At 41.9% G+C, this 26,212-nt stretch overlaps 2 protein-coding genes across 2 annotated transcripts in view; one reads left to right on the top strand and one right to left on the bottom strand.

Moving 5' to 3' along the window:
* Positions 1-21,086, bottom strand: part of LOC100567949 (sodium/calcium exchanger 3) — a 52,647-nt gene extending 31,561 nt beyond the window's left edge. Inside the window, exons 1-2 of the mRNA XM_062965093.1 lie at positions 20,876-21,086; positions 13,739-14,061 (exon numbers count right to left, since the gene is read on the bottom strand). Coding sequence (XP_062821163.1) covers positions 13,739-14,061; positions 20,876-20,940 — 388 coding nt within the window. The 5' untranslated portion in view covers positions 20,941-21,086. The remainder of the gene's footprint in view (positions 1-13,738; positions 14,062-20,875) is intronic.
* Positions 21,087-21,634: 548 nt separating this feature from the next.
* On the top strand, positions 21,635-25,866 carry LOC134294276 (glyoxal reductase-like). The gene is made up of 2 exons (XM_062964807.1): positions 21,635-21,825; positions 24,380-25,866. The coding sequence occupies exons 1-2, from the start codon at positions 21,791-21,793 to the stop codon at positions 25,242-25,244; spliced, it is 900 nt and encodes a 299-aa protein (XP_062820877.1). The 5' UTR covers positions 21,635-21,790; the 3' UTR covers positions 25,245-25,866.
* The last annotated feature ends 346 nt before the right edge of the window (positions 25,867-26,212 follow it).

Raw genomic sequence — 26,212 nt, forward strand, 5'->3', positions numbered from 1 at the left:
CTTGCTTTCCTAGTCATAGGAATATGCAAGTAGTCGGGCGGATTGTAATAGCAATGTATAATTAATGCCACTATTTAAAAACTGTTTCATCTGAGATCAACCTCGCCCAAAACAGATGGGTTGAATGACAAGTCCCGTTCTTCTTCCATCAGCATCTGGATAGTACAAAGTCAGGGTAGTTAACTGTAAGCCATCATAGCTATCTATCCTATCCAGAAGGGACAGAGAGTTTCATCTATGCTGACGATCGTGCCATCACCGCTCAAGCGTCTACTTCATCCCAAGTTTTCCTATTAACTGTAGCACTTTGGTCACCTACTTATAATAATAATATAATAAATTTATTTTTATATGCCGCCTCCATCTCCCCAGCAGGGGACTGGGGGCGGCTCACACGGGGAACAAGCCCAATATAATCACATAAAATCATAAAATAACAATTTAAACATCAGACAACACAATTTAAAAACCATTTAAACAGGTCATACTTCTTTTTCCAGTTTACAATATACACTCCAATACACTTTGGCCCAGTTCACTTTCATGAATTTTGCTCAGGTTTTTAAATTGCGTGTTTTGACGTCATTGTTATTTTACTATGTTTACATGTACAGTAGAGTCTCACTTATCCAACATTCTGGATTATCCAACGCATTTTTGTAGTCGAGGTTTTCAATACATCGTGATATTTTGGTGCTATATTCGTAAATACAGTAATTACTACGTAGCATTACTGCATATTGAACTACTTTTTCTGTCAAATTTGTTGTGTAACATGATGTTCTGGTGCTTAATTTGTAAAATCATAACCTAATTTGATGTTTAATAAGCTTTAACTTAATCCCTCTTTATTATCCAACATATTCGCTTATCCAACGTTCTGCCAGCCCATTTATGTTGGATAAGTGAGACTCTACTGTATAATTGTATTTTATTGGAGGTGTTTTTATTTTCTAATGACTGTAATTACCTGGCCATGGCCCCATGTAAGCCGCGTCGAGTCACCTCAGGGAGATGGAGGCAGAGTATAAAAATAAAGTTATTACAGTAGAGTCTCACTTATCCAAGCTAAATGGGCTGGCAGAACCTTGGATAAGCGAATATCTTGGATAATAAGGAGGGATTAAGGAAAAGCCTATTAAACATCAAAATAGGTTATGATTTTACAAATTAAGCACCAAAACATCAAGTTGACAGAAAAAGTAGTTCAATACGCAGTAATGTTATGTTGTAATTACTGTATTTACGAATTTAGCACCAAAATATCATGATATCTTGAAAATATTGACTACAAAAATGCCTTAGATAATCCAGAACCTTGGATAAGCAAGTCTTGGATAAGTGAGACTCTACTGTACTTATTATTTGTAGTACATTTATGGAGAAATTTGAACTGGGGTCTCCTTGTCTCACATCCGAACGTCCTGGTATGTTTGGGTTTAGGAGATTGTCAAGCCGCAATGAGGGAAGCAGACGATTAAGAAGAAAACAAAGGTGGGGCATTTCTAAGCTGGGTGTTTTGGACATTAGCCCCAACGTTCTCCGTCCCACCTTCCCTCACCTCCTTCCTTCCCAACAAATCTCTGTCCTAAATCGGCCCTTGCGATCATTTGTCTGGGCAATCTGGCCGATTGTAATCCCTGCGTGTAATCCCGCGGCCCGCTTGTCCTGGGCTGGAGGAAGAAGCAATGATCTCTCATTATTCTCCTTCTGTTTGCCCTCCTCCCGGGAGGTCACCGAACGAGCCATCCCTCCTCCTCTTCTCTCTCCCAACATGCCTGTTAAAAATCTATATATATAAAAATGTAATGTGCGTTTTCCCCATGAAGTAAACAACAAAACCACTGAACCAAATCGCACCAAATTTTGCCACAAAAGACATAGTCATCCAATCTATGTCTTTCAATAAAAAAACCTAGAAAAATAAAGTCCAAATTACAGAGGACGAGGAAGAGCTGTTCTCCCCCGGCTGCCAGTCAGAAGGGCAGGCCCTGCCCCCTTTAGGCCCCAAGCCCTTCGTGTCATAGCAACCCCCTCAGCCACAATGGCGCCTGGGGGACAGACAGGGTTCATTCTGAACAGCACTCTGAAAACAGGGGAATTCCAGACACAAAACAATCAGGGCCAGCTAACACCTCCCAACAAAAGATTCCTCCAGGGAAGACGCAGCCAAGCTTTGAAGCTGAAAGGCCATTACATGCTCATCATTCTGGCTAATTGCAGCATTCATACTTGCCTTCAACAGACTAAAAAAAGGAACAACCAGAAATATTGTATATTAACAAGCTTTAGGAAATAACATATACTAACTACAATAGAGTCTCACTTAGCCAACATACGCTTATCCAACATTCTGGATTATCCAACGCATTTTTGTAGTCAATGTTTTCAATCCATTGTGATATTTTGGTGCTAAATTCATAAATACAGTACAGTAGAGTCTCACTTATCCAACATAAACGGGCCGGCAGAATGTTGGATAAGTGGATATGTTGGATAATAAGGAGGGATGAAGAAAAAGCCTATTAAACATCAAATTAGGTTATGATTTTACAAATTAAGCACCCAAACATCATGTTATACAACAAATTTAACAGAAAAAATAGTTCAATATGAAATAATGCTATGTAGTAATTACTGTATTTACGAATTTACCACCAAAATATCATGATTTATTGAAAATATCAACTACAAAAATGTGTTGGATAATCCAGAACATTGGATAAGTGAGACTCTACTGTAATTACTACATAGCATTGCTGTGTACTGAACTACTTTTTTTGTCAAATTTGTTGTATAACATAATGTTTTGGTGCTTAATTTGTAAAATCATAACCTAATTTGATGTTTAATAGGCTTTTCCTTAATCTCTCCTTATTATCCAACATATTCGCTTATCCAACATTCTGCCGGCCGTTTACGTTGGATAAGCAAGACTCTACTGTACCACCAATTCCTCAATATTTTATTTCCCATACCACCATATTTCGCCACAGCAACTCGTGGCCGGACACAGCTAATATATATATATAACTCAGTGATGTGCAAAATGGCATGGATTTCCGCACAGGGGACACGACAACGCCATTAATGCAGTCAGGTAATTTAGAATCTGGACTTAATGGTTTTATGGTGAAGGTGATAAGTCGAGAGGATGAATAACTTATTGATCCACTCCATCTAAAATGTGGGTCGGCTAAGCCTGTGGGGTCTCTTGCCTAAAGCCCCTGATTTCCCTTTCATCATCCTGGTCTGGCCTTTGAAAGGCAGCAGATTACAGGAGCTGTCTTCATCGACCTGTCAGCAGTTTATGACACTGTAAATCATCGCCTTCTCCTGAGAAAAACTTATAATATCACAAAGGATTACCACCTCAACCCGCTTCATAGGAAATCTGCTAGAAAACAGGAGCTTTTTTGTTGAGTTCCAGGGTCAGAGAAGCAGAAGAACGGCCTGCCTTAGGGGAGTATTCTTGCTCCATCAATGTTTAATATTTACACAAATGACCAGCCACTGCCAGAAGGGACAAAGAGTTTAATCTATGCTGACAATCATGCCATCACTACCCAAGCAGGGAGCTTTGAAATGGTTGAAGAGAAGCTCTTCGAAGCTTTAGGTGCTCTTACTGCCTATTACAGGGAAAACCAACTGATCCCTAATCCATCTAAAACACAGACGTGTGCTTTTCAACTTAAGAACAGACAAGCATCTTGAGCTCTGGGATGACCTGGGAAGGAATCCCATTGGAGCATTGCAGCACAACAACATACAGTAGAGTCTCACTTATCCAACATAAACGGGCCGGCAGAATGTTGGATAAGCGAATATGTTGGATAATAAGGAGGGATTAAGGAGAAGCCTATTAAACATCAAATTAGGTTATGATTTTACAAATTAAGCACCAAAACATCAGGTTATACAACAAATTTGACAGAAAAAGTAGTTCAATACGTAGTAATGCTATGTAGTAATTACTGTATTTACGAATTTAGGACCAAAATATCACAATGTATTGAAAACATTGACTACAAAAATGCGTTGGATAATCCAGAACGTTGGATAAGTGAGACTCTACTGTACTTGGAAGTTACCCTGGACCATGCTCTGACTTACAAGAAGCACTGCTTGACTATCAAGCAAAAGTGGGCACTAGAAATAACATCGTACGAAAGCTGACTGGCACAACCTGGGGATCACAACTAAACAGTGAAGACATCTGCCCTTGCGCTTTGCTACTCTGCTGCCAAGTGTGGAATACATCTCACCACGTTAAAACAGTAGATGTGGCTCTTAATGAAATATGCTGCATTATCACAGGATGTCTACGCCCTACACCACTGGAAAAATTATACTGTTTAGCCGGCATTACAACACCTGAAATCCGCCAGGAAGTAGCAGCCAGCAATGAGAGGGTCAAGGCATGGACATCTCCAGCCCATCACCTGTTCGGGTATCAGCCAGCACACTAACGCCTTAAATCAAGAAATAGCTTTCTAAGATCTACAGAGATACTCGCAGGAACACCTCAGCAAGCGAGAGTCCAAAAGTGGCAGGGTAAAACCCAGAACCTCAATCAGTGGCAGACACAGGATGAGACTCCCTCCTGGGCACACAGAAGACAGGGCGACTTGGAAGGCGCTGAACAGCACCACGAGATGCAGAGCCAATGTTAGGAAATGAGGCCGCGAGTGTGGAGAAGAGCAAACCACAGACCACCGACTACAATGCATTCTGAGCCCTGCCACATGTACAATGGAGGACCTTCTACCAGAGGCATTCCAAGTGGCCAGCTACTGGGCAAAAGATATTTAGTATTAATACCAAGTTTAAAAAAAATTGTGTTTTCAAATAATAATAATAATAATAATAATAATAATAATAATTTTATTCTTATACCCCGCCCCATCTCCCTGAAGGGACTCGAGGCGGCTTACATGGGGCCAAGCCCGAACAGAACAATAAAAACAAGACAAGAAACCAATGAAACCAATAATCAAACCATAAAAACAAGTCATAAAAACCACATACAAGATAAAATGTTAAAATCATGGATAAAGTTCAAAGAATCAAATACATTACAATTTATACCCTCGGTTCACTTCTGACATGAGAAATAAATAATCCTGGTCTGGGAAATGGTTGCGAAATGACTTTCTGTTTCAAGGTAAAGAACAAAGGTACAGTAGAGTCTCGCTTATCCAACGTAAACGGGCCGGCAGAACGTTGGATAAGCGAATATGTTGGATAATAAGGAGAGATTAAGGAAAAGCCTATTAAACATCAAATTAGGTTATGATTTTACAAATTAAGCACCAAATCATCATGTTATACAACAAATTTAACAGAAAAAGTAGTTCAATACACAGTAATGCTATGTAGTAATTAATAATAATAATAATAATAATAATAATAATAATAATAATAATAATTTATTTGTTTGACCAGTCATATGACCATTTCAAAGTCCAACATAAATAAAAACAAGGCAAAAAGGATGGGTATTTAACAAAAAATTACATTACGATTTTACAAATTAAGCAACAAAACATGTTTCACAAGAAATTGACAGAAAAAGTAGTTCAATACGCAGTAATGTTATGTAGTAATTACTGTATTTACGAATTTAGCACCAAAATATCATGATATATTGGAAACACTGACTACAAAAATGCCTTGGATAATCCAGAACATTGGATAAGCGAGTGTTGGATAAGTGAGACTCTACTGTACTTGTTCTTTAGGCCAGGGATGCATCCTCCAATCTTAGTTTGCTGGACTTCCCTTGGAATAAAACAACAACGCTGAATTGCCTCCTCTAGGCTCCCTCTTTAAAGCAATCTGTTGTGTGCAGCTTGATATTAAAAAGTAAAAGCAACCTAAGCAGAATAATAATAATAATAATAATAATAATAATAATAATAATAATAATATAATAACTTTATTCTTATACCCCGCCCCATCTCCCTAAAGGGACTCGGGGCGGCTTACATGGGGCTATGCCCGGACACAACAGCACAAAATCAAAACAAAAACAATAAACAAATCAGCCAACAATAAAACATCAGTCTTTTGGCAGCCTATAGGACAGGAATTTGGACTCCCCAATTTGCTGCACTGCCTCTCCCTCTTTGATACCTGGCTCGTAAGCATCCCTTTTGAATTTGCATCAGTTTATCAGCTTCAAAAAGCCTGCCGGCACTCAGGGTGTCTCACCGACCGTGCGGTGCCCGTTATATTACGCATGCAGCAGGGATGCACAGTCTTTGGTACCCAGATAGCGAGACAACAGAGGCACTTGGTCCATTGGGAGGCTGTTAGGGAAGCAGAAGGACCAAAGCACAAGGCAGGTTTGGGGGAAAGCAGAGCACAGCAGGCATCAGGTTGGCAGAAAGGGGGGAAACGTCCACGACGGTTTTGGAAAGGCTTGTCTTTTACATCCGCATGAACTTGGCGATACATTAGCTCTCCCCCCTCTCTTTCTCGGCAGTGAACAGTTGAGGATCACATGGGCAACGGAACAGAAAAGGGTAACGCCACTAACAAGGCAGCCGTTCCAAAATGCGTGGCTGGGAAAGGCTGACCATGTGCAAGGTGCACCCATGCACAATTAACAGCCAGCCACAGCGAAGATATTCTTCCCCGTTATCTCAAAATGTTTGGGTGTGAGAGCTGCGAGCATGTGCAGCATGACTGCGGGGATATGCGATGCGTGGCACTTCGGAGTGCTTTGTGAGCTGCCCTGAATCCCTTCGGGGAGATGGTGGCGGGGCGCAAATAAATTATTATTATTATTATTATTATTATTATTAATAATAATAATAATAATAATAATGGAGTTGTTGTGCATTTTCCAGGCTGTATGGCCATGTTCCAGAAGTATTCTCTCCTGATGTTTCGCCCTCATTTATGGCATGCACTCTCAGAGGTTGTGAGTATGACTGCCATAGATGTGGGCAAAACGTCAGGAGAGAATGCCTCTGGAACATGGCCATACAGCCCAGAAAACACACAACAACACTGTGATTCAGGCCATGAAAGCCTTCGACAATACATTATTATTATTATTATTATTATTATTATTATTATTATTATTTATTTACAGAATTTATATTTTATTTACAGCATTTATATTCCGCCCTTCTCACCCCGAAGGGGACTAGTCAGGGCGGATCACATTGCACACATAAAGGCAAACATTCAATGCCATGACACAGAACAGAGACAGAGACAAGACGCAGGCTGGCCTCAAACTCATGACCTCTTGGTCAGAATGATTTGTTGATTTGTTGCAGCTGGCTTGCTTTTCAGCCTGCGCCACAGCCCGGTCCTATTATTATTATTATTATTATTGGGGTTGTTGTGTGTTTTCCGGGCTGTATGGCCATGTTCCAGAAGTATTATCTCCTGACATTTCGCCCACATCTATGGCAAGCATCTTCAGAGGTGGTGAGTATGCCTGCCATAGATGTAGGCGAAACTTCAGGAGAGAATGCCTCTGGAACATGGCCATACAGCCCGGAAAACACAAAACAACCCTGTGATTCCAGCCATGAAAGCCTTTGACAACACATCATCATCATCATCATCATCATCATCATTATTATTGGGTGTTGTTTCTTGAATGAGACCAGTCAGCGTCATAAAAGAAAGCCACATTATGTGTGATTTGGAATCCCTTCTACCCCACAAGCATAGGCATGAACTCTGCACATGCCCAGATGTACTTGCAGTTCAAAACGCAAGCAGTGGTCATGCGGAATGAGAGACGGAAGGGACACATGATGAGACCTCCAGATGAGACATTGGCTCCAGCCCTTGAGCATGAAAAGGGGATTGTGCATCACATATGCCTATGGAATATCAGGCCGGGTAGCCCTTTGGTCCCGTTCCGTTGTAACCTGCTGTTTGTATCGTAATGTGAGTATAATTGTCCTCTTCCCACAACGCTGTGGCTCTGGTTCTTGTCCAACAGAGCCTCTGACAGCCTCCTCTGCCAAAGGGGCATGAGCAGGCAATCCCGTGCCAGGCATTGGCATCCCGATAAGTCTTCCGGGAGCAAGGGAAGGGACATATGCCCAGGGCCCCTTGGCAGAACGGGCAAGCCTTGGCAGGGAGACCATTGGCTGGGCCAAGGCCAGCAACACTGCCTCCATCCAGGTCCAGGCCACGTGGGGCTAGCCTGCCCCGAAGCACCAGGCACGGCCTCCTTCTCTAAGGGCCTTACTAAACCATCCTTTGTTTCTGCATGCAGCATCTCTGCCATCCCATTTACCCCTTTGTTTCCCGCTGTCCTGCCATAAATGTCAACCTGGGGCACATAACTGTCGTGTTATGGGCTTTAGAGTAACACGCAGGGCTTCAAGGCAGACCATTTCCCCAAATAGTTTGAACCAGGGAATCCAAGAATGGAGGAAACCATAAAAGAATGTTTACATCTGAGACTGGGATGCATGATCAATGAACCGAGGATCGGACTGGATGTACATCCGTTTGAACACAGCAGGGCATTTGATAAAGTAGTAGTAGTAGTTGTTGTTGTTATTATTATTATTATTATTTTATTATGACACAGCAAACAAGATAGATATGCTGGATTTCATATCACAAAATCACAAGTCGAACACTTCCCAAGTGTCTAGGACTGTGTGATGTATTATTATTATTATTATTATTATTATTATTATTATTATTATTATTATTATTATTATTATTATTGCACCCAAAAGCCGTGCCCCGACAATGCATGCCATGTGGAGTTTGCTTTTGTACTATCTGCAAAACAGTGAGAACGGTCTCATTTGCCGGTCCAAAAGCATTGTGTGCAGGCATACCAGTGTCAACATGATGTTGGTTGCTGTGAGTTTTCCAAACCATGTTTTCCAGCCATGTTCCAGAAGCATTATCTCCTGATTTTTCGTCCCATCTATGGCAGGCATCCTCAAAGGTTGTGAGGTCTGTTGGAAACTAGGCAGGTGAGGTTTATATATCCAGAGTGAGAGAAAGAACTCTTGTCTGTTGGAGGCAAGTGTGAATGTTGCAATTGGACACCCTAACTAGCTTTGAATAGCCTTGCAGCTTCAAAGCCTGGCTGTTTCCTGCCTGGAGGAAACCTTTGTTGAGAGGTGTCAGCTGGCCCTGATAGTATCCTGTCTGGAATTCCCCTGTTTTCAGAGTGTTCTGTATTCAGGGCCAGCTATCACCTCCCAACAAAGGATTCCCCCAGGCAGGAATCAGCCAGGCCTTGAAGCTGCAAGGCTTTTCAATGCTAATCAAGATTATTATTATTATTATTAATAATAATAATAATAATAATAAACACAGTCCTAGACACTTGGGAAGTGTTCGACTTGTGATTTTGTGATATGAAATCCAGCATATCTATCTTGTTTGCTATGTCATAATAAAATAATAATAATAATAATAATAATAACTTTATTCTTGTATCCTGCCCCATCTCCCTGAGGAGGCAGCTCACATGGGGAACCAAGCCCAACAATATACAGAAATACAACAATATAAAATACAATCCAATCACGACAAATTAATACATAATTATAATTGCTACATTCACACTTGCTTCCAACAGACAAGAGTTCTTTCTCTGACCCTGGACCTTCCACAGATATATAAACCTCCCTTGCCTAATTTCCAATGTACCTCACAACCTCAGAGGATGCCTGCCATAGATGTGGGCAAAACGTCAGGAGAGAATGCTTCTGGAACATGGCCATACAGCCCGGGAAATTCACAGCAATCCAGTGATTCCGGCCATGAAAGTCTTCGACAACCCATAAAAGGCTGCTTCTATCTGAGACTGCGATGCATAATCAATGACCCAAAGATCAGACTGGCTGTACATCCATTTGAACGCAGCAGGGCCTTTGATAAGCCTTGTACCCGAAAGCTCAGTCCCGACAACGCATGCCATGTGGAGTTTGCTTTTGCTGTTTGTAATCCTATAAAGAACTATCTGCAGAATGGTGAGAACAGTCGCTGGCTGGCCCACCACTGATCCAAAGGCATTATGTGCAGACATACCAGTGCCAACATGATGTGTTTAGTATGCTGCCAATGTCAATCGGATGCCAGCACACTGACACTCACACTCCATGTGCAGTGCCAATTTCACATACTTCTAAGCAAAAAGAGAGATGATGGTGATGCTGATGACAGAATCATAGAAATATAGAGTAAGAAGAGACCCCAAGGGCCATCCAGACCAACTCCCTGACCAAGCAAAATGAAAGCACCCTATTGATTGGGTTGCTGTGAGTTTTCCGGGCTGTATATTAATGTTCCAGGAGCATTCTCTCCTGACGTTTCACCCATAGATGTGGGCGAAACATCAGGAGAGAATGATTCTGGAACATGGCCATACAACCTGGAAAACTCACAGCAACCCAATGATTGTGGCCATGAAAGCCTTCGACAACACACCCTATTATTATTATTTTATTATGACACAGCAAACAAGATAGATATGCTGGATTTCATATCACAAAATCGCAAGTCGAACACTTCCCAAGTGTCTAGGACTGTTATTATTATTATTATTATTATTATTATTGACACAAAGACATAGTATGACACAGCAAACAAGATATATATGCTGGATTTCGTATCACAAAATCACAAGTCAAACACTTCCCAAGTGCTTAGGACTGTGTGATGTATATTATTATTATTATTATTATTATTATTATTATTATTATTATTATTATTGACACAAAGACAGAGTATGACACAGCAAATGAGATATATATGCTGGATTTTGTATCACAAAATCACAAGTCGAACACGTTCCAGGTGTTTAGGACTGTGTGATGTATATTATTATTATTATTATTATTATTATTATTATTATTATTGTTGACAATAAGACAGAGTATGACACAGCAAATGAGATACATATGCTGGATTTTGTATCACAAAATCACAAGTCGAACACGTCCCAAGTGTTTACGACTGTGTGATGTACATTATTATTATTATTATTATTATTATTATTATTATTTTCTTTTGCACTGAGAAGGGAGGAAGGAACCTCCCAGCACGCAAAGATCCAGTCCAGAGCTGAGGTCCTCTGGCATCATCATCATCACTATCATCGTTATTGTGTTTTTAATTTCACAACATTAAAAAAGCAGCGCAATTTAAAACCCGCAGCGTGCAAATATTAGAAGAGGATTAAACAAACCAGTCCATTAAAATCCATTAAAACACTTTCAAAGAATGGAAATAACAAAATGCCCTGCAACACCTCCCTGGCTCGCTTGGAAGAACCTCCGGCTTGAATAAAATGGGTTACTTTGCGCCTGTTGTGTTTGTCGGGAATTGATTCTTGGACAGCAGAGTGTTGTGTTTTTTTTAAAAGGGGGGGAATAGAGGAATCATCCAGAAAAAGACAAAGATCCGCAGAGGAGGATCTTAAGGAGGAATACATGGGTGCGACTGGGACAAATAGATTCGGAAGAGACCCCCAGGCCCACCCAGTCCAACCCCATTCTGCCATCAAGAAAGGCACCATCAAAGCCCTCCAGACATATGGCCACCCAGCCTGTGAATAACAGAATCATAGACTTCAAAGGTAGTCCAGGGACCATTCATTCCAACCCTTTTCCACCATGTAGGAGAACACCATCAAAACACACCTGACAGATAGCTAGCCATCCAGCCTCTGCCTCAAACCCTCCAGAGGAGGCTCAATCACCATCACCATCATCATCACCATTATCAATTATTATTATTTTTGTCATTATTAAAGAAGATGGTGATTGACTCCCAGAGTTGGAAGAGACCATCCAGTCCAACCCACTTCTGCCATAGGAAAGCACCATCAAAGCACTCCCGACAGATAGCCATCCAGCCTCTGCTTCAAAACCTCCAGAGGATGAGACTCAATATCATCATCATCATTGTCGTCATCATCGTCACCATTATTATTATTATCATGTTCAAAGATTATTGTGATTGACTCCCGGTGTTAGGAAGAGACCATACAGTCCGACCCACTTCTGCCATGAGAAAACACCATTAAAGTCCTCCCGACAGATGGCCATCTAGCCTCTGCTTCAAAAGCTCCAGAGGGGAAGACTCAATCATCATCACTATCACCATTATCAAAGATGATGATGATTGTCGAAGGCTTTCATGGCCGAAATCACTGGGTTGCTGTGAGTTTTCCAGGTTGTCTGGCTATGTTTCAGAAGCATTCCCTTCCTGACGTTTCACCCACATCTATGGCAGGCATCCCCAGAAGTTGTGAGGTATATGCCTGCCATAGAACGTGACCATACAGCCCAGAAAACACACAACAACCTAATAATAATAATAATAATAATAATAATAATAATAATAATAATAATAATAATACATCACATAGTCCTAGACACTTGGGAAGTGTTCGACTTGTGATTTTGTTATACAAAATCCAGCATATCTATCTTGTTTGCTGTGTCATAATAAAATAATAATAATAATAATAATGTAGGTAAATAAATGTACCATATATTCTTGAGTATAAGCTGACCCAAATACAGTAGAGTCTCACTTATCCAAGCTAAATGGGCCCGTAGAACCTTGGATAAGTGAATATCTTGGATAATAAGGAGGGATTAAGGAAAAGCCTATTAAACATCAAATTTGGTTATGATTTTACAAATTAAGCACCAAAACATCATGTTATACAACAAATCTGACAGAAAAAGTAGTTAAATACGCAGTAATGTTATGTTGTAATTACTGTATTTACGAATTTAGCACCAAAATATCACAATATATTAAAAACATATAAAAATGCATTGGATAATCCAGAAGCTTGGATAAGCGAGACTCTACTGTATTCGTAATAATAATAATAATAATAATAATAATAATAATAATACATCACACAGTCCTAGACACTTGGAAGTATTCGACTTGTGATTTTGTGATACGAAATCCAGCATATCTATCTTGTTTGCGGTGTCATAATAATAATAATAATAATAATAATAATAATAATAATAATAATAATAATAATAATAATATAAAACTTTACTTATACCTTGCCTGCATCTCCCAGAGGGACTCAGGGTGGTTTGTAAATTATTTTATTATGACCTGTGTGATGTATTTTTTTTTAATCTGCGCACATCATCCGAAAATACATCACACAGGTCATAATAAAATAATATAATAAAACTTTCCTTATACCTTGCCTGCATCTCCCAGAGGGACTCGGGGTGATTTGTAAATTATTTTATTATGACCTGTGTGATATATATATTTTTATCTGCTCACATCATCCGAAAATACCTCACACAGGTCATAATAAAATAATATAATAAAACTTTACTTATACCTTGCCTGCATCTCCCAGAGGGACTCAGGGTGGTTTGTAAAGCACTCAACGGTGCAACAGACAAAATATAAAAAATTGCAGAAATAATAACACAAAACAATTAACAGCCAACATAAATATCTCACTTCTTAATATCGTAGCGGCATCTCTTTCCCCGGGGATCCATTGTGTCCTATTCCCTTTCCAATATATGTCAACCTGCCTCTCCCATCCAAAGCTAAACCTTTCTGAGCTTGGCTTTCAAACCTAGGCTCATCATGTTGGGTCCCTTTTGCAATCGCTTTGCCCCAGAACTGGACACAACAAGCAAGCCTTTGGATCCCAGGTGAGGTCTGAGCAACGCAGGAGAGAATGGGATGAGATCTAGGGCTGCAGACACCCCCTCTCCCTACTCACCTGGAGGGTCTTCTTGCTCTTTTCTCTCCTCTTGGGAGGGGGCACAGGAAGGGTCTTCTTCACTTGCTTGCGTTGCAGTTGCCAACACCTGGACCCCTTCCTCCTCGTCCTCCTCCAGGCACCCCCTGGGGCCCCTTCCTCCGGCAAAACATGAAAAGCCGGGAGGGGGGGAGAGGCTCGGATGCAAAGCTCTTGGGGGGGCGCGAAAAAGAGGCTTCCCCCGCCTCTCCCCCCTCCCTCCCTCTCTCCCTCTCTGCCTTCTCTCCTCCGGCAGATGCGCCCAGGCTCTGGATTTGGAGAAGATGCTGCTGGCTAGCTCCTCCCTGGAAAAAGAGAGAGAGAGGGAGAGAAAGAGAGAATGAAAAGGAGGGAGACAAGCAAGCAAAGGACCGCGTGCTGCTCCTGCATTGAAGCAGGGGGGGGGGGGGGCTGCTCCTTCCAATTCCTTCCTTTTAAAGGACCCCCTTTGATCATCTTCCGCCTCTTTCCAAGCATCCTCTCTAAAGCATCCCCATGAGACCCTTCTCACTCAGCATCTTGGTTCTAATAGAAGGACGGAGGTCTTTCTTTCCATTTGGGGGGAATTAAAAAATCAATAGGGACACCCTCCCTCATTCCCAGTCCATTAGGGCCACCCAACCCTAATGCACAATCAAAGACCCCCAACCAAAAGAAAGCCACTGAACCTGTGTAGGATATAACATTAGAGTTCAAAGGAGCTATCCAGCTTGGGAATAACAGAATCTCAAGATTGCTCTGAGTTTTCCGGGCTGTAAGGCCATGTTCCAGAAAGCATTCTCTCCTGACGTTTTGCCCATACCTGTGGCAGGCATCCTCAGAGGTTGTGAAGTCTGTTGGAAACTAGGCAAGTGGGGTTTATGTATCTGTGGAATAATGTCCAGAGTGGGAGAAAAAACTCTTGTCTGTTGGAGGCACGTGTGAATGTTGCCATTGGCCACCTTGGATGAGCATTGAATGGCCTTGCAGCTTCAAAGCCTGGCTGCTTCCTCCCTGAGGGAATCCTTGGTTGGGAGGTGTTAGCTGGCCAGTGATTCTGGCCATGAAAGCCTTCGATGACACAATGATTTTGTGTTTCTCGCTATGTTGTAACCCGCCTTGAGGCAGGTTTGAACAGCTAACATCTCCCAACAAAGGTTTCCCCCAGGCAGGAACCAGCCAGACTTTGAAACTGCAAGGCTATTCAATGCTAATCAAGGTGTCCAATTGTAACATCCATACTTGCCTCCAGCAGACAAGAGATCTTTCTCCCACCCTGGACATTCTACAGATACACCCCACTTGTCTAGTTTCCACCAGACCTCACAACCTCTGAGGATGCCTGCTATATATAGGGACAAAACGTCAGGACGGAATGCTTCTGGAACATGGCCATACAGCCCAGAAAACTCACAGCAACCCATTATTATTATTGTTGTTATTGTTGTTGTTATTATTATTATTATTACTACTATTATTATTAGAAACACAACAAGATGAGTCCACAACAGACACTCTGCTGGCTCTTGAATGGGAATTATTATTGTTGTTGTTGTTGTTGTTATTTTATTGTATGACACAGCAAACAAGATAGACATGCTGGATTTCGTATCAAAAAATCACAAGTCGAACACTTCCCAAGTGTCTAGGACTGTGTGATGTATTATTGTTATTATTATTATTATTATTATTAGAAACACAACAAGATGAGTCCACAGCAGACACTCTGCTGGCTGTTGAATTGGAATTATTATTATTATTATTTTATTATGACACAGCAAACAAGATAGATATGCTGGTTTTCGTATCACAAAATCACAAGTCAAACACTTCCCAAGTGTCTAGAACTGTGTGATGTATTTTTGGATGATGAGTGCAGATCCCAGTAGGGTGACCTTTTGCAGTTAGGGTTATTATAATATTATATTATAACTAGCTGTGCCTGGCCACGCGTTGCTGTGGCTAGGACTTTATTTTTCTTTTCTTTTTGTTGTATGAACGTAGAGGCGTGGATGAGAGGTTGTGTTGTCAATTTTTGAGGTTGTGGGGTGTTTAGTTATATATAGATAGATAGATAGATAGATAGATAGATAGATTATTATTATTATTATTATTATTATTATTAGCTTGGAACAGTTCTATATGTAAATTCTATCTTTATGTTTATCTGTTGTAGGCTGTCAAACAGTGGATTGTTTATAAGCAGCTTTGAGTCTCATTTTAAGAGAGGAATCATCATCATCATCATAACAAGAGAGGCAGCTGCCTCGTCCCGCACATCTGGCTTGTCATTCTTGATTCACAGGGACAATACTCATCATCAGGGACCGAAATAACTTGCTTCGCTTGGAGTAATATGGACCTTGACTCAAGGGGGGTGAGACACGGGGAGGCTGGCTCTTTCGTTCCGGCACATTATACAAGAGAAAGACCATTTCCCCAGATCAGAGCTCCTTCCTTTCCTCCGGGAAAGAGAAACTGAGATTGAGAGAAAGAGAGGGGCTGCCTGGGTATTATTCTGGACACGCAGCTCCTCTTGGCCGCCTTTCCCTGCCAAGTCGGGAAAGGGGGGAGACTGGAAGCAAAAGAAGGAAGGAAGGAAAGCTGAGAAAGGAGGGAGGGAGGGGTGCTAGCTTGGCAATGGGCTGCTCCCTGCTTCTGCCCTCTTTTCCTTCTCATGGGGGGTATTCCTTCGTTCCTTCCTTCCTTCCTTCCTTCCCCCTTTGGCCCATTTTGCAATGTTCTCGAGGAAAAACATATCTTGTGTGCATATTGATCAGAGGATGGACACAGAGAGAAAGAGATCATGAAATGTCTCAACGCAAAGTGTTTGTGTCTTATGTTCTGTGTCTAGACCTGGAAGAGACCCCAAGGACCATTCAGTTCAACTCTTTGCCATGGAGGAATACACCACCAAAGCCCTCCCAACAGACAGCCACCTAGTCTGTGAATCATAGAATATTAGTTAGAACATTTACACAAATGATCAGCCACGGCCAGAAGGTTCAGAGAGTTTAATCTATGCTGACGATTGTGCCATCATCACTGTATTTTATTTCGTTCTATTGTAATTACCCGGGCTTGGCCCCATGTTAGCCACTGCAAGTCCCTATTTATTTATTATTTATTAGCGACATTTACAGTAGAGTCTCACTTATCCAACATAAACGGGCCGGCAGAACGTTGGATAAGCGAATATCTTGGATAATAAGGAGAGATTAAGGAGAAGCCTATTAAACATCAAATTAGGTTATGATTTTACAAATTAAGCACCAAAACATCATGTTATACCACAAATTTGGCAGAAAAAGTAGTTCAATATGCAGTAATACTACATAGTAATAACTGTATTTACGAATTTTGCACCAAAATATCATGATATATTGAAAACATTGGCTACAAAAATGCGTTGGCTAATCCAGAATGTTGGATAAGCGAGTGTTGGATAAGTGAGACTCTACTGTATATCCCGCCCTTCTCACCCCGAAGGGAACTCAGGGTAGCTTACAAGTTATAGGTAAAGGTAAAGGTTTCCCCTGACGTTAAGTCCAGTCGTGTCGACTCTGGGAGTTGGTGCTCATCTCCATTTCTAAGCTGAAGAGCCAGCATTGTCTGCAGACATGTCCAAGGTCATGTGGCCAGCATGACTGCATGGAGTGCTGTTACCTTCCCGCCGGAGCGGTACCTATTGATCTACTCACATTTGCATGTTTTCGAACTGCTAGGTTGGCAGAAGCTGGAGCTAACAGCGGGAGCTCACTCAGCTCCTCGAATTCGAACCTGCAACCTTTTTGGTCTGCAAGTTCAGCAGCTCAACGCTTTAACACACTACACCACCGGGGGATCTACAAGTTATATATACATACAATATATTATATTATTAGTATAGCACAATATAAGCACTATATAAGCATTAAAGGTAAAGGTTTCCCCTGACGTTAAGTCCAGTCATGTCTGACTCTGGGGGTTGGTGCTCATCTCCACTTCTAAGCCGAAGAGCCGGCGTTGTCCGTAGACACCTCCAAGGTCATGTGGCCGGCATGACTGCATGGAGCGCCATTATATATTATTATATTGTACTATATGACTATATTGCAATATTATTAGTAATATTACATGTAATATAAATATACAGGGGCCCCTGGTGGCACAGTGTGTTAAAGCGCTGAGCTGCTGAACTTGCAGACCAAAAGGTCCCAGGTTCAAATCCCGGGAGCGGAATGAGTGCCCGCTGTTAGCCCCAGCTCCTGCCAACCTAGCAGTTCGAAAACATGCAAATGTGAGTAGATCAATAGGTACCGCTCCGGCGGGAAGGTAACGGCGCTCCATGCAGTCATGCCGGCCACATCACCTTGGAGGTGTCTATGGACCACACCGGCTCTTCGGCTTAGAAATGGAGATGAGCACCAACCCCCAGAGTCGGTCACGACTAGTCAGAGGAAACCTTTACCTTTACTATAAATATACAATTATAATAATGTATTATTATTATATTGTATTACATTATAATATTATTATCAATATTATATGTATATACAATATATTATATTGTAATATAATATATTATCATCATTATCCATAGAGTCCTAGTCTCCGGTTATCTTAAAGCATGTTTCTCCCTTATTCTCCCCATCACTGATTAGCCTAAAAGTGGCTTGTGATGCTCTCTGGCGGCTACCTCTCGCCATTGCTGGCAACCTTCCGGCTTCTTTGGAGTTTTAGTGCATCGCCTGCAATTTCGCTTCGTTGGCACGGGAGAGAAAAGGAGATGGAGTCGCTGCCAAGAGTATTAAACTTACGCAACCTGTCAATTTCGTGTCAGATGCTTATTTTATTGGAAGGACAACTTCGCTCGGCAGTGCCAAGTCCTTCGCGCGGAACGTTAATTTTGTGAAAGGGGAATAATAGGGGAGAATTACATTAGCGGGGACAACGGGCCCACTAGGTCTTCCAAGAAAAGATGTCTAAGGAACATCGGGAAGGATGGATCAGACCAAAAGCTTATTGAATCCTCTTTCCAGATGTATCACAACTCCCATCAGTTCTAGTTGTGATGCCTAATGATGAAGGATAAAGGAGTTGTAGCCCAGCACATAAAATGACTTGGCACATGCGATATACACTGTGGAATGCATGCAGTTGGACTGCCCTGGCTCAATGCTATGGAATAATGGGAGTTGTACTTCACAAGGCTTTTAGCTTTCCTTGCCCAAAAGAGTGGGCAAGGAAACTACAACTCCCATTACCCGTCCTTGCCCAAAAGAGTGCTGCCGCCTTAGCAGGACTACAACTCCCATTACCATATTGCATTGAGCACTGTGTTCCTGCCTGGCAGAAGAGGGTTGGACTGGATGGCCCTTGGAGTCTCTTTCAACTCAAGGATTCAATAATAATAATAATAATAATAATAATAATAATAATAATAATAATAGAGTCTCACTTATCCAAGCTAAACGGACCAGCAGAAGGAAAAGCCTATTAAACATAAAATTAGGTTATGATTTTACAAGTTAAGCACCAAAACATCATGTTATACAACAAATTGGACAGAAAACGTAGTTCAATACACAGTAATGTTATGTTGTAATTACTGTATTTACAAATTTAGCACCAAAATATCACGATATATTGAAAACATTGACTACAAAAATGCCTTGGATAATCCAGAAGCTTGGATAAGCGAGGCTTGGATAAGTGAGACTCTATTGTAAAGACCTTTGATAACTGTGATGATGGAGCTTCCTTCTCTGGAGGTCTTTAAGCAGAGGCTGGATAGCCATCTGTTAGGAGAGCTTTGATGGTGTCTTCCTGCTCGGCAGAAGGGCGTTGGACTGGATGGCCCTTGGGGTCTCTTTCAACTCAAGGATCCGATAATAATAAAATTAATAACAACCTTTGATACTTCTGATGACGGCGTCTCCTTCTCTGGAGGTCTTTAAGCAGAGGCTGGATGGCCATCTGTTAGGAGGGCTTTGATCGTGTCTTCCTGCCCAGCAGAAGGGTGTTGGACTGGATGGCCCTTGGGGTCTCATTCAACTCAAGGATCCGATAATAATAAAATTAATAACAACCTTTGATAATTCTGATGACGGAGTCTCCTTCTCTGGAGGTCTTTAAGCAGAGGCTAGCTGGCCCTGATTGTTTCCTTTCTGGAATTCCCAATTTCCCTGCTTTCAGGGTGTTGCTCTTTATTTACAGTCCCGGTTTTAAAGATGATATTGTTCTGTATTATTCTACAACAGTCATTATTTCATATTATTTATTTATTTGCTATATTTATATGCCGCCCTTCTCACCCCGAAGGGGACTCAGAGCGGCTTACAAATTAAATTTACATACAATATTATATTAGCATAGTACAATACTGGCAATAAATTTCTATATTGCACTGTATCAATATATTGTAATATTATTAGTAATATTACATGTAAAAATATATTATATAATTAATATTATTATATTGTATTATTAGTATTATATTGTATTACAATATAGTATTATGAATATTATATGTACAGTAGAGTCACTTATCCAACGTTCTGGATTATCCAATGCATTTTTGTAGTCAATGTTTTCAAAACATCGTGATATATTGGTGCTAAATTCGTAAATACAGTATTTACTACATAGCATTGCTGCGTATTGAACTACTTTTTCTGTCAGATTTGTTGTATAACATGATGTTTTGGTGCTTAATTTGTAAAATCATAACCGAATTTGATGTTTAATAGGCTTTTCCTTAATCCCTCCTTATTATCCAACATATTCGCTTATCCAACGTTCTGCCGGCCCGTTTATGTTGGATAAGTGAGACTCTACTGTATAATTAATATTATTATATTGTATTATTAGTATTATATTGTATTACAATATAATATTATGAATATTATATGTATATACAATATGTTATAATTATATTAATTATTATATTATTATATATTATATTAATTAATATATTATATTGATTATTATATATTATTATATATTACAGTAGACTCTCACTTATCCAACATTCGCTTATCCAATGTTCTGGATTATCCAACGCCGTCTGCCTTTTAGTAGTCAGTGTTTTTGTAGTCAATGTTTTAATCCATTACATTTATATATATATCTATATATATATAGATTAATAATAATAACCTTTGATAATGATGATGACAGAGTCTCCTTCTCTGGAGGTCTTTAAGCTGAAGCTGGATGGCCATCTGACAGGAGGGCTTTGATGGTGTCTTCCAATGGTAGAATGGAGTTGGGCTGGATGGCCCTTGCTCTCTTAGTCCTTGCCCAGCATTGAAAACAACGGGAAGGCCTACCTCACAGGGTTGTTGTGCCTTCTTGGCCTACAACAGGCCTGAGCCAGCTTGGGCCTACCTTCCATGTGTTTTGGACTCCAACTCCCACCATTCCTCACAGCCTCAGGCCGCTTTCTTTCCCCCCTCAGCCGCTTAAGCGGCTGAGGGGGGAAAGAAAGCGGCCTGAGGCTGTGAGGAATGGTGGGAGTTGGAGTCCAAAACACATGGAAGGTAGGCCCAAGCTGGCCCATGACTGGCTTACCACATCCGGAGGCCTACAATACTTGTTTTGGGAAAACATTTTCCCTCAGGATGTTTCCAAACCGTTTTAGAATCCGAACTCTTTTCTGCCCCTCTTTCCCCCCCGCGTATGGATGGTATCGCCCAAAGGCAGTTAAGCCACCTATGATTAGGACTATCCCATATTCACAAAGGAGAGGGGAGAGAGGGTCCAAGAGCGAAGTCTTGCCCGCCCCTCCCCCCCTTCCCCGCGCATGGATGGTATCGCCCAAAAGTAGTGAAGCTATAATCAGGACTATTCCATATTCACAAAACAGGGGGGAGAGGGGGCAAGGGGCAGGTGGGAATGCACAAGAGCGCATGCGCGGGCTCGTCTCGGCCCAAATCGAAACTGGGTTTTGTCGTTTTGGTCTCGAAGTCCCGCCCACTTTCTCCTCCTCCTCGCGCTCCGATTGAATGGCAGCTCCTGTCCATCGCCGCTCCGGCGCCCGCCTCCTGAATCGCATCTGCACGTTAATACACCATGGCGCGATCGGAGCGGGAGATTCCGAAGTCATGGTAAGGGAAAAAGCGGCCCCCTCACGCCCATAAAAAAAGAAGGACCGAATCCTATTAACTCACTGGCCGTGAGCCATGGCAGTTAAAGCGGGACCAAACTGCGTTAAGTGTACAGTGTGGACGCACCCATTGAGACCGATGGGAGGAGGGAGCGAAAACTCCCATCTCCTATGCATGTATGTAGTTGTTTGTGTATGTTTGTTTGACTCAGAAAGGCTGTTGCTAGGTGAAGTGGCCCTCAGTGCTATCACTGGGTCAGCTGCTGTTAGGTGAAGTGGCCCTCAGTGATGCCATTGGATAATCGTGTATGTATGTTTGTCTCACAAAGGCTGTTGCTAGGTGAAGTGGCCCTCAGTGATGCCACTGGATAGTTATGTATGTATGTTTGTCTCACAAAGGCTGCTGTTAGGTGAAGTGGCCCTCGGTGATGTCACTGGATAGTCGTGTATGTATGTTTGTCTCACAAAGGCTGTTGCCAGGTGAAGTGGCCCTCAATGATGTCATTGGGTCGGCTGCTGTTGGGTAAAGTGGCTCTCGGTGATGTCACTGGATAGCTGTGTGTGTATGTTTGTTTCACAAAGGCTGTTCCTAGGTGAAGTGGCCCAGAAAACTCACAGCAACTCAACAACAACAATAATAATAATTATTATTATTCTGTGTCGGGAGTGACTTGAGAAACGGCAAGTCGCTTCTGGTGTGAGAGAATTGGCCGTCTGCAAAGATGTTGCCCAGGGGATGTTGCCTGAATGTTTTGATATTCTTGCCATCCTTGTGGGAGGCTTCTCTGGAGCTGGAGCTGAGAGAGGGAGCTCATCTGCGCTCTCCCCAGGTTGGATTTGAACCTGCTGGCACAAGGGTTTAACCCACTGCAGCAGCAGGAATAATAATAATAATAATAATAATAATAATAATGCATTATGCAGTCATGCCGGCCACATGACCTTGGAGGTGTCTACGGACAACGCCGGCTCTTTGGCTTAGAAATGGAGATGAGCACCAACCCCCAGAGTCGGTCACATCTGGACTTAACGTCAGGGGAAAAGCTTTACCTTTACCTACTATATAAATAAAGTTTTATTATTATTATTATTACACAATGTAACATGATTTTTGTTGGGTTATAAATATCATTTCCTAATTGGATCTAACATAAGAACATGGGAAAAGTTTATTACATTGCAAAAACTTTTGTTTTTATGGGACATCCTGCAGCACATTTTGCTCTTTATTTTTCAATGAAAATCTCATTGAGTCTCAAGCAATTTGACATTAGTAATACAGTAGAGTCTCACTTATCCAACACTCGCTTATCCAACGTTCTGGATTATCCAACGCATTTTTGTAGTCAATGTTTTCAATATATCGTGATATTTTGGTGCTAAATTCATAAATACAGTAATTACTACATAGCATTACTGTGTATTGAACTACTTTTTCTGCCAAATTTGTTGTCTAACATGATGTTTTGGTGCTTAATTTGTAAAATCATAACCTAATTTGATGTTTAATAGGCTTTTTCTTAATGCCTCCTTCTTATCCAACATATTCGCTTATCCAACATTCTGCCTGCCCGTTTATGTTGGATAAGTGAGACTCTACTGTATTACATGTAATATAAATATATACTTATAATAGTATTATTATTATATTGTACAATATTACAGCGTTAAAGCGCTGAGCTGCTGAACTTGCGGACCAAAAGGTGCCAGGTTCAAATCCTGGGAGCGGAATGTTAGCCCCAGCTCCTGCCAACCTAGCAGTTCGAAAACATGCCAATGTGAGTAGATCAATAGGTACCGCTCCGGCGGGAAAGTAACGGCTCTCCATGCAGTCATGCCGGCCACATGACCTTGGAGGTGTCTACGGACAACGCTGGCTCTTCGGCTTAGAAATTCAGATGAGCACCAACCCCCAGAGTCGGTCATGACTGGACTTAACGTCAGGGGAAAACCTTTACCTTTACCTTTACAGTATAGTATCATATGAGTATTATATATTATTAGCTGTGCCCGGCCACGCGTTGCTGTGGCGAAGTCTGGTGGTGGTATTGGTTAAAAATTGTTGTGTAATTTTTATTTGACGTTATTTGTATTTTTTAATTAATTTTATTGTAAGTTATCTTTTTAAATATTATATTTTATTATTTTCTTGTATTATTTTTAGTTATTTTCTGTTCTTTTTATTGTATTAATTTTATTGTATTAATTTTTAGTGTTTTTAATTATTTTTAGTGTTTTTTTTTATTGGGTTGCTAGGAGACCAAGTTGGAGGAGCTTAGCCTTCTAACTGGCAGTAATTGGATAAAAGCAATTATTCCTCTCTCTCTAATTAGGACTTTATTTTTGTTTTCTTTTTGTTGTATCAACCTAGAGGCGTGAATGAGGGGTTGTGCTGTCAATTTTCGAGGTTGGGGGGTGTTTACTTTTGTTGTTTTGTCCACTGCCGTGATGCCATCACTCTTTTATATATATAGATTATTATTAAATAACACTTTCGAACCAGGAACAGAACTTTTTTTCCAGGTGTTGTTACCATAGTGTTGTGATCCCCTTAGGGTGCCGGAGCGAACCGTCTGGCTGAATGCCGGGGTGCCGATGCCACTACTGGGCTTGGGAACTTTCCGCCTTCGGGGCGATGAGGCTGTGCGCCTCAGCCTGGAGGCCGCTCTGGAAAACGGCTACCGCTTGGTGGACACGGCTGCCGTCTACGGCAACGAGACCGCGATCGGCTCCGCTCTGACCATGTTGCTGCCCCAGCACGGCCTCGGCCGCGGAGATATATTCCTTACGAGCAAACTGAGCCCCAAAGATCACGGCGAGGAAGCGGCCGAAGCTGCCTGCCTCCGCAGCTTGAAGGAACTGGGTTGCGACTACCTGGACCTGTATTTGGTGCATTGGCCGGGAACTCAGGGCTGGCCTCAGGACGACGCGGGGAATCGGGAGCGGAGGATGCGGAGCTGGAGGGCCATGGAGAAACTGCACGACAGCGGGAAACTACGTGCCATCGGGGTCTCGAATTATACCATTCAGCACCTTGAGGAACTGCTCACCGAGTGTCGTGTGCCTCCGTCCGTTCTCCAAGTGGAGTTCCACCCGGAATTGGCGCAATCGGCACTGCTGGGGTTCTGTCGCCGGAAGGGCATCCACCTCCAGGCCTATTCCTCGCTGGGCGCGGGGCATCTGGTGGGGCGCCCGGAGGTGGTGAAGGTGGCCGCGCGCCACGGCTGCCAGCCCTCGCAGGTCTTGCTGCGCTGGGCCCTGCAGCAAGGGGTGAGCGTGATCCCCAAATCGGCCTCCCCGTGTCGCGTGGCCGAAAACGCTCAGCTCTGGACCTGGGAGCTGAGCCAGGCGGATATGGAGGAACTCAGCGCAATGGATTGCGGGAAACATTACTGCTGGGACCCCAGTGGTGTGGCTTAGAAGCGTAAACGTTCGGGAGAAGGGTGGGGAGGAGACGGAAAAGAATGAAAATTTATACATGTGAATTTTATAATAAAAATTTAAAAAATATTGGAGATGGGGGGAGGAATTGGAGGATTTGCTCCACACTGCCATGTAATCCAGTTCAAAGCAGATTTTTTTTTCATGTCTGGAGCAACTTGAGAAAGTGCAAGATGCTTCTGGTGTGAGAGAATTGGCCATCTGCAAGGACATTGCCCAGGGAACGTTACCCGGATGTTTCTCTGATGTCCCCGCATGGGAAGCTGGAGCTGATAGAGGAAGCTCATCTGCACTCTCCCTGGATTGGATTCAAACTGACAACCTTCAAGTCAGCAGTCCTGCCGGCACAAAGGGTTTCACCCACTGCGCCACCTGGGGGCTTCTACTCAAAGCAGATAATCTGGATTTTATATGGTAGCATAGAAGGGGCCTTAAGCTTTGAACTGGATTATATGGCAGTATGGACTCATATAATTCCGTTCAAAGCAGAAAATGTGGATTATTGGATAATCTGGATTTTATAGCAGTGTAAAAGGGGTCTTTTACACAGCATTATTATTATTACTATTAATATCAATAATAAAAACATTTATTATGTGTATAGATGTTTTCTCTTTATTTCCCAGTCTCCTGTGGACTGTTTATTGCCTATGTTTTGTTTTGCACTTGTTGTACTTTGTGTCACACACTTGAGTGTTTTGTGAGCCGCCCTGAGTCCCCCTGGGAGATGCTGGTGTGGTAGAAATAAAGTTATTCTTATTATTATTATTATTACTACTACTACTACTACTACTACTGCTACTATTCCCTTTGGAAGATGCTTGTGTGGTAGAAATGAAGTTGTTGTTGTTATTATTACTACTACTACCTCTGCTACTATTCCCTCTGGGAGATGCTGGTGTGGTAGAAATAAAATTATTATTATTACTACTACTACTACTACTACT

This window comes from Anolis carolinensis, unplaced genomic scaffold (genome assembly GCF_035594765.1).
Source record: "Anolis carolinensis isolate JA03-04 unplaced genomic scaffold, rAnoCar3.1.pri scaffold_14, whole genome shotgun sequence".
NCBI classification, from domain to species: domain Eukaryota; kingdom Metazoa; phylum Chordata; class Lepidosauria; order Squamata; family Dactyloidae; genus Anolis; species Anolis carolinensis.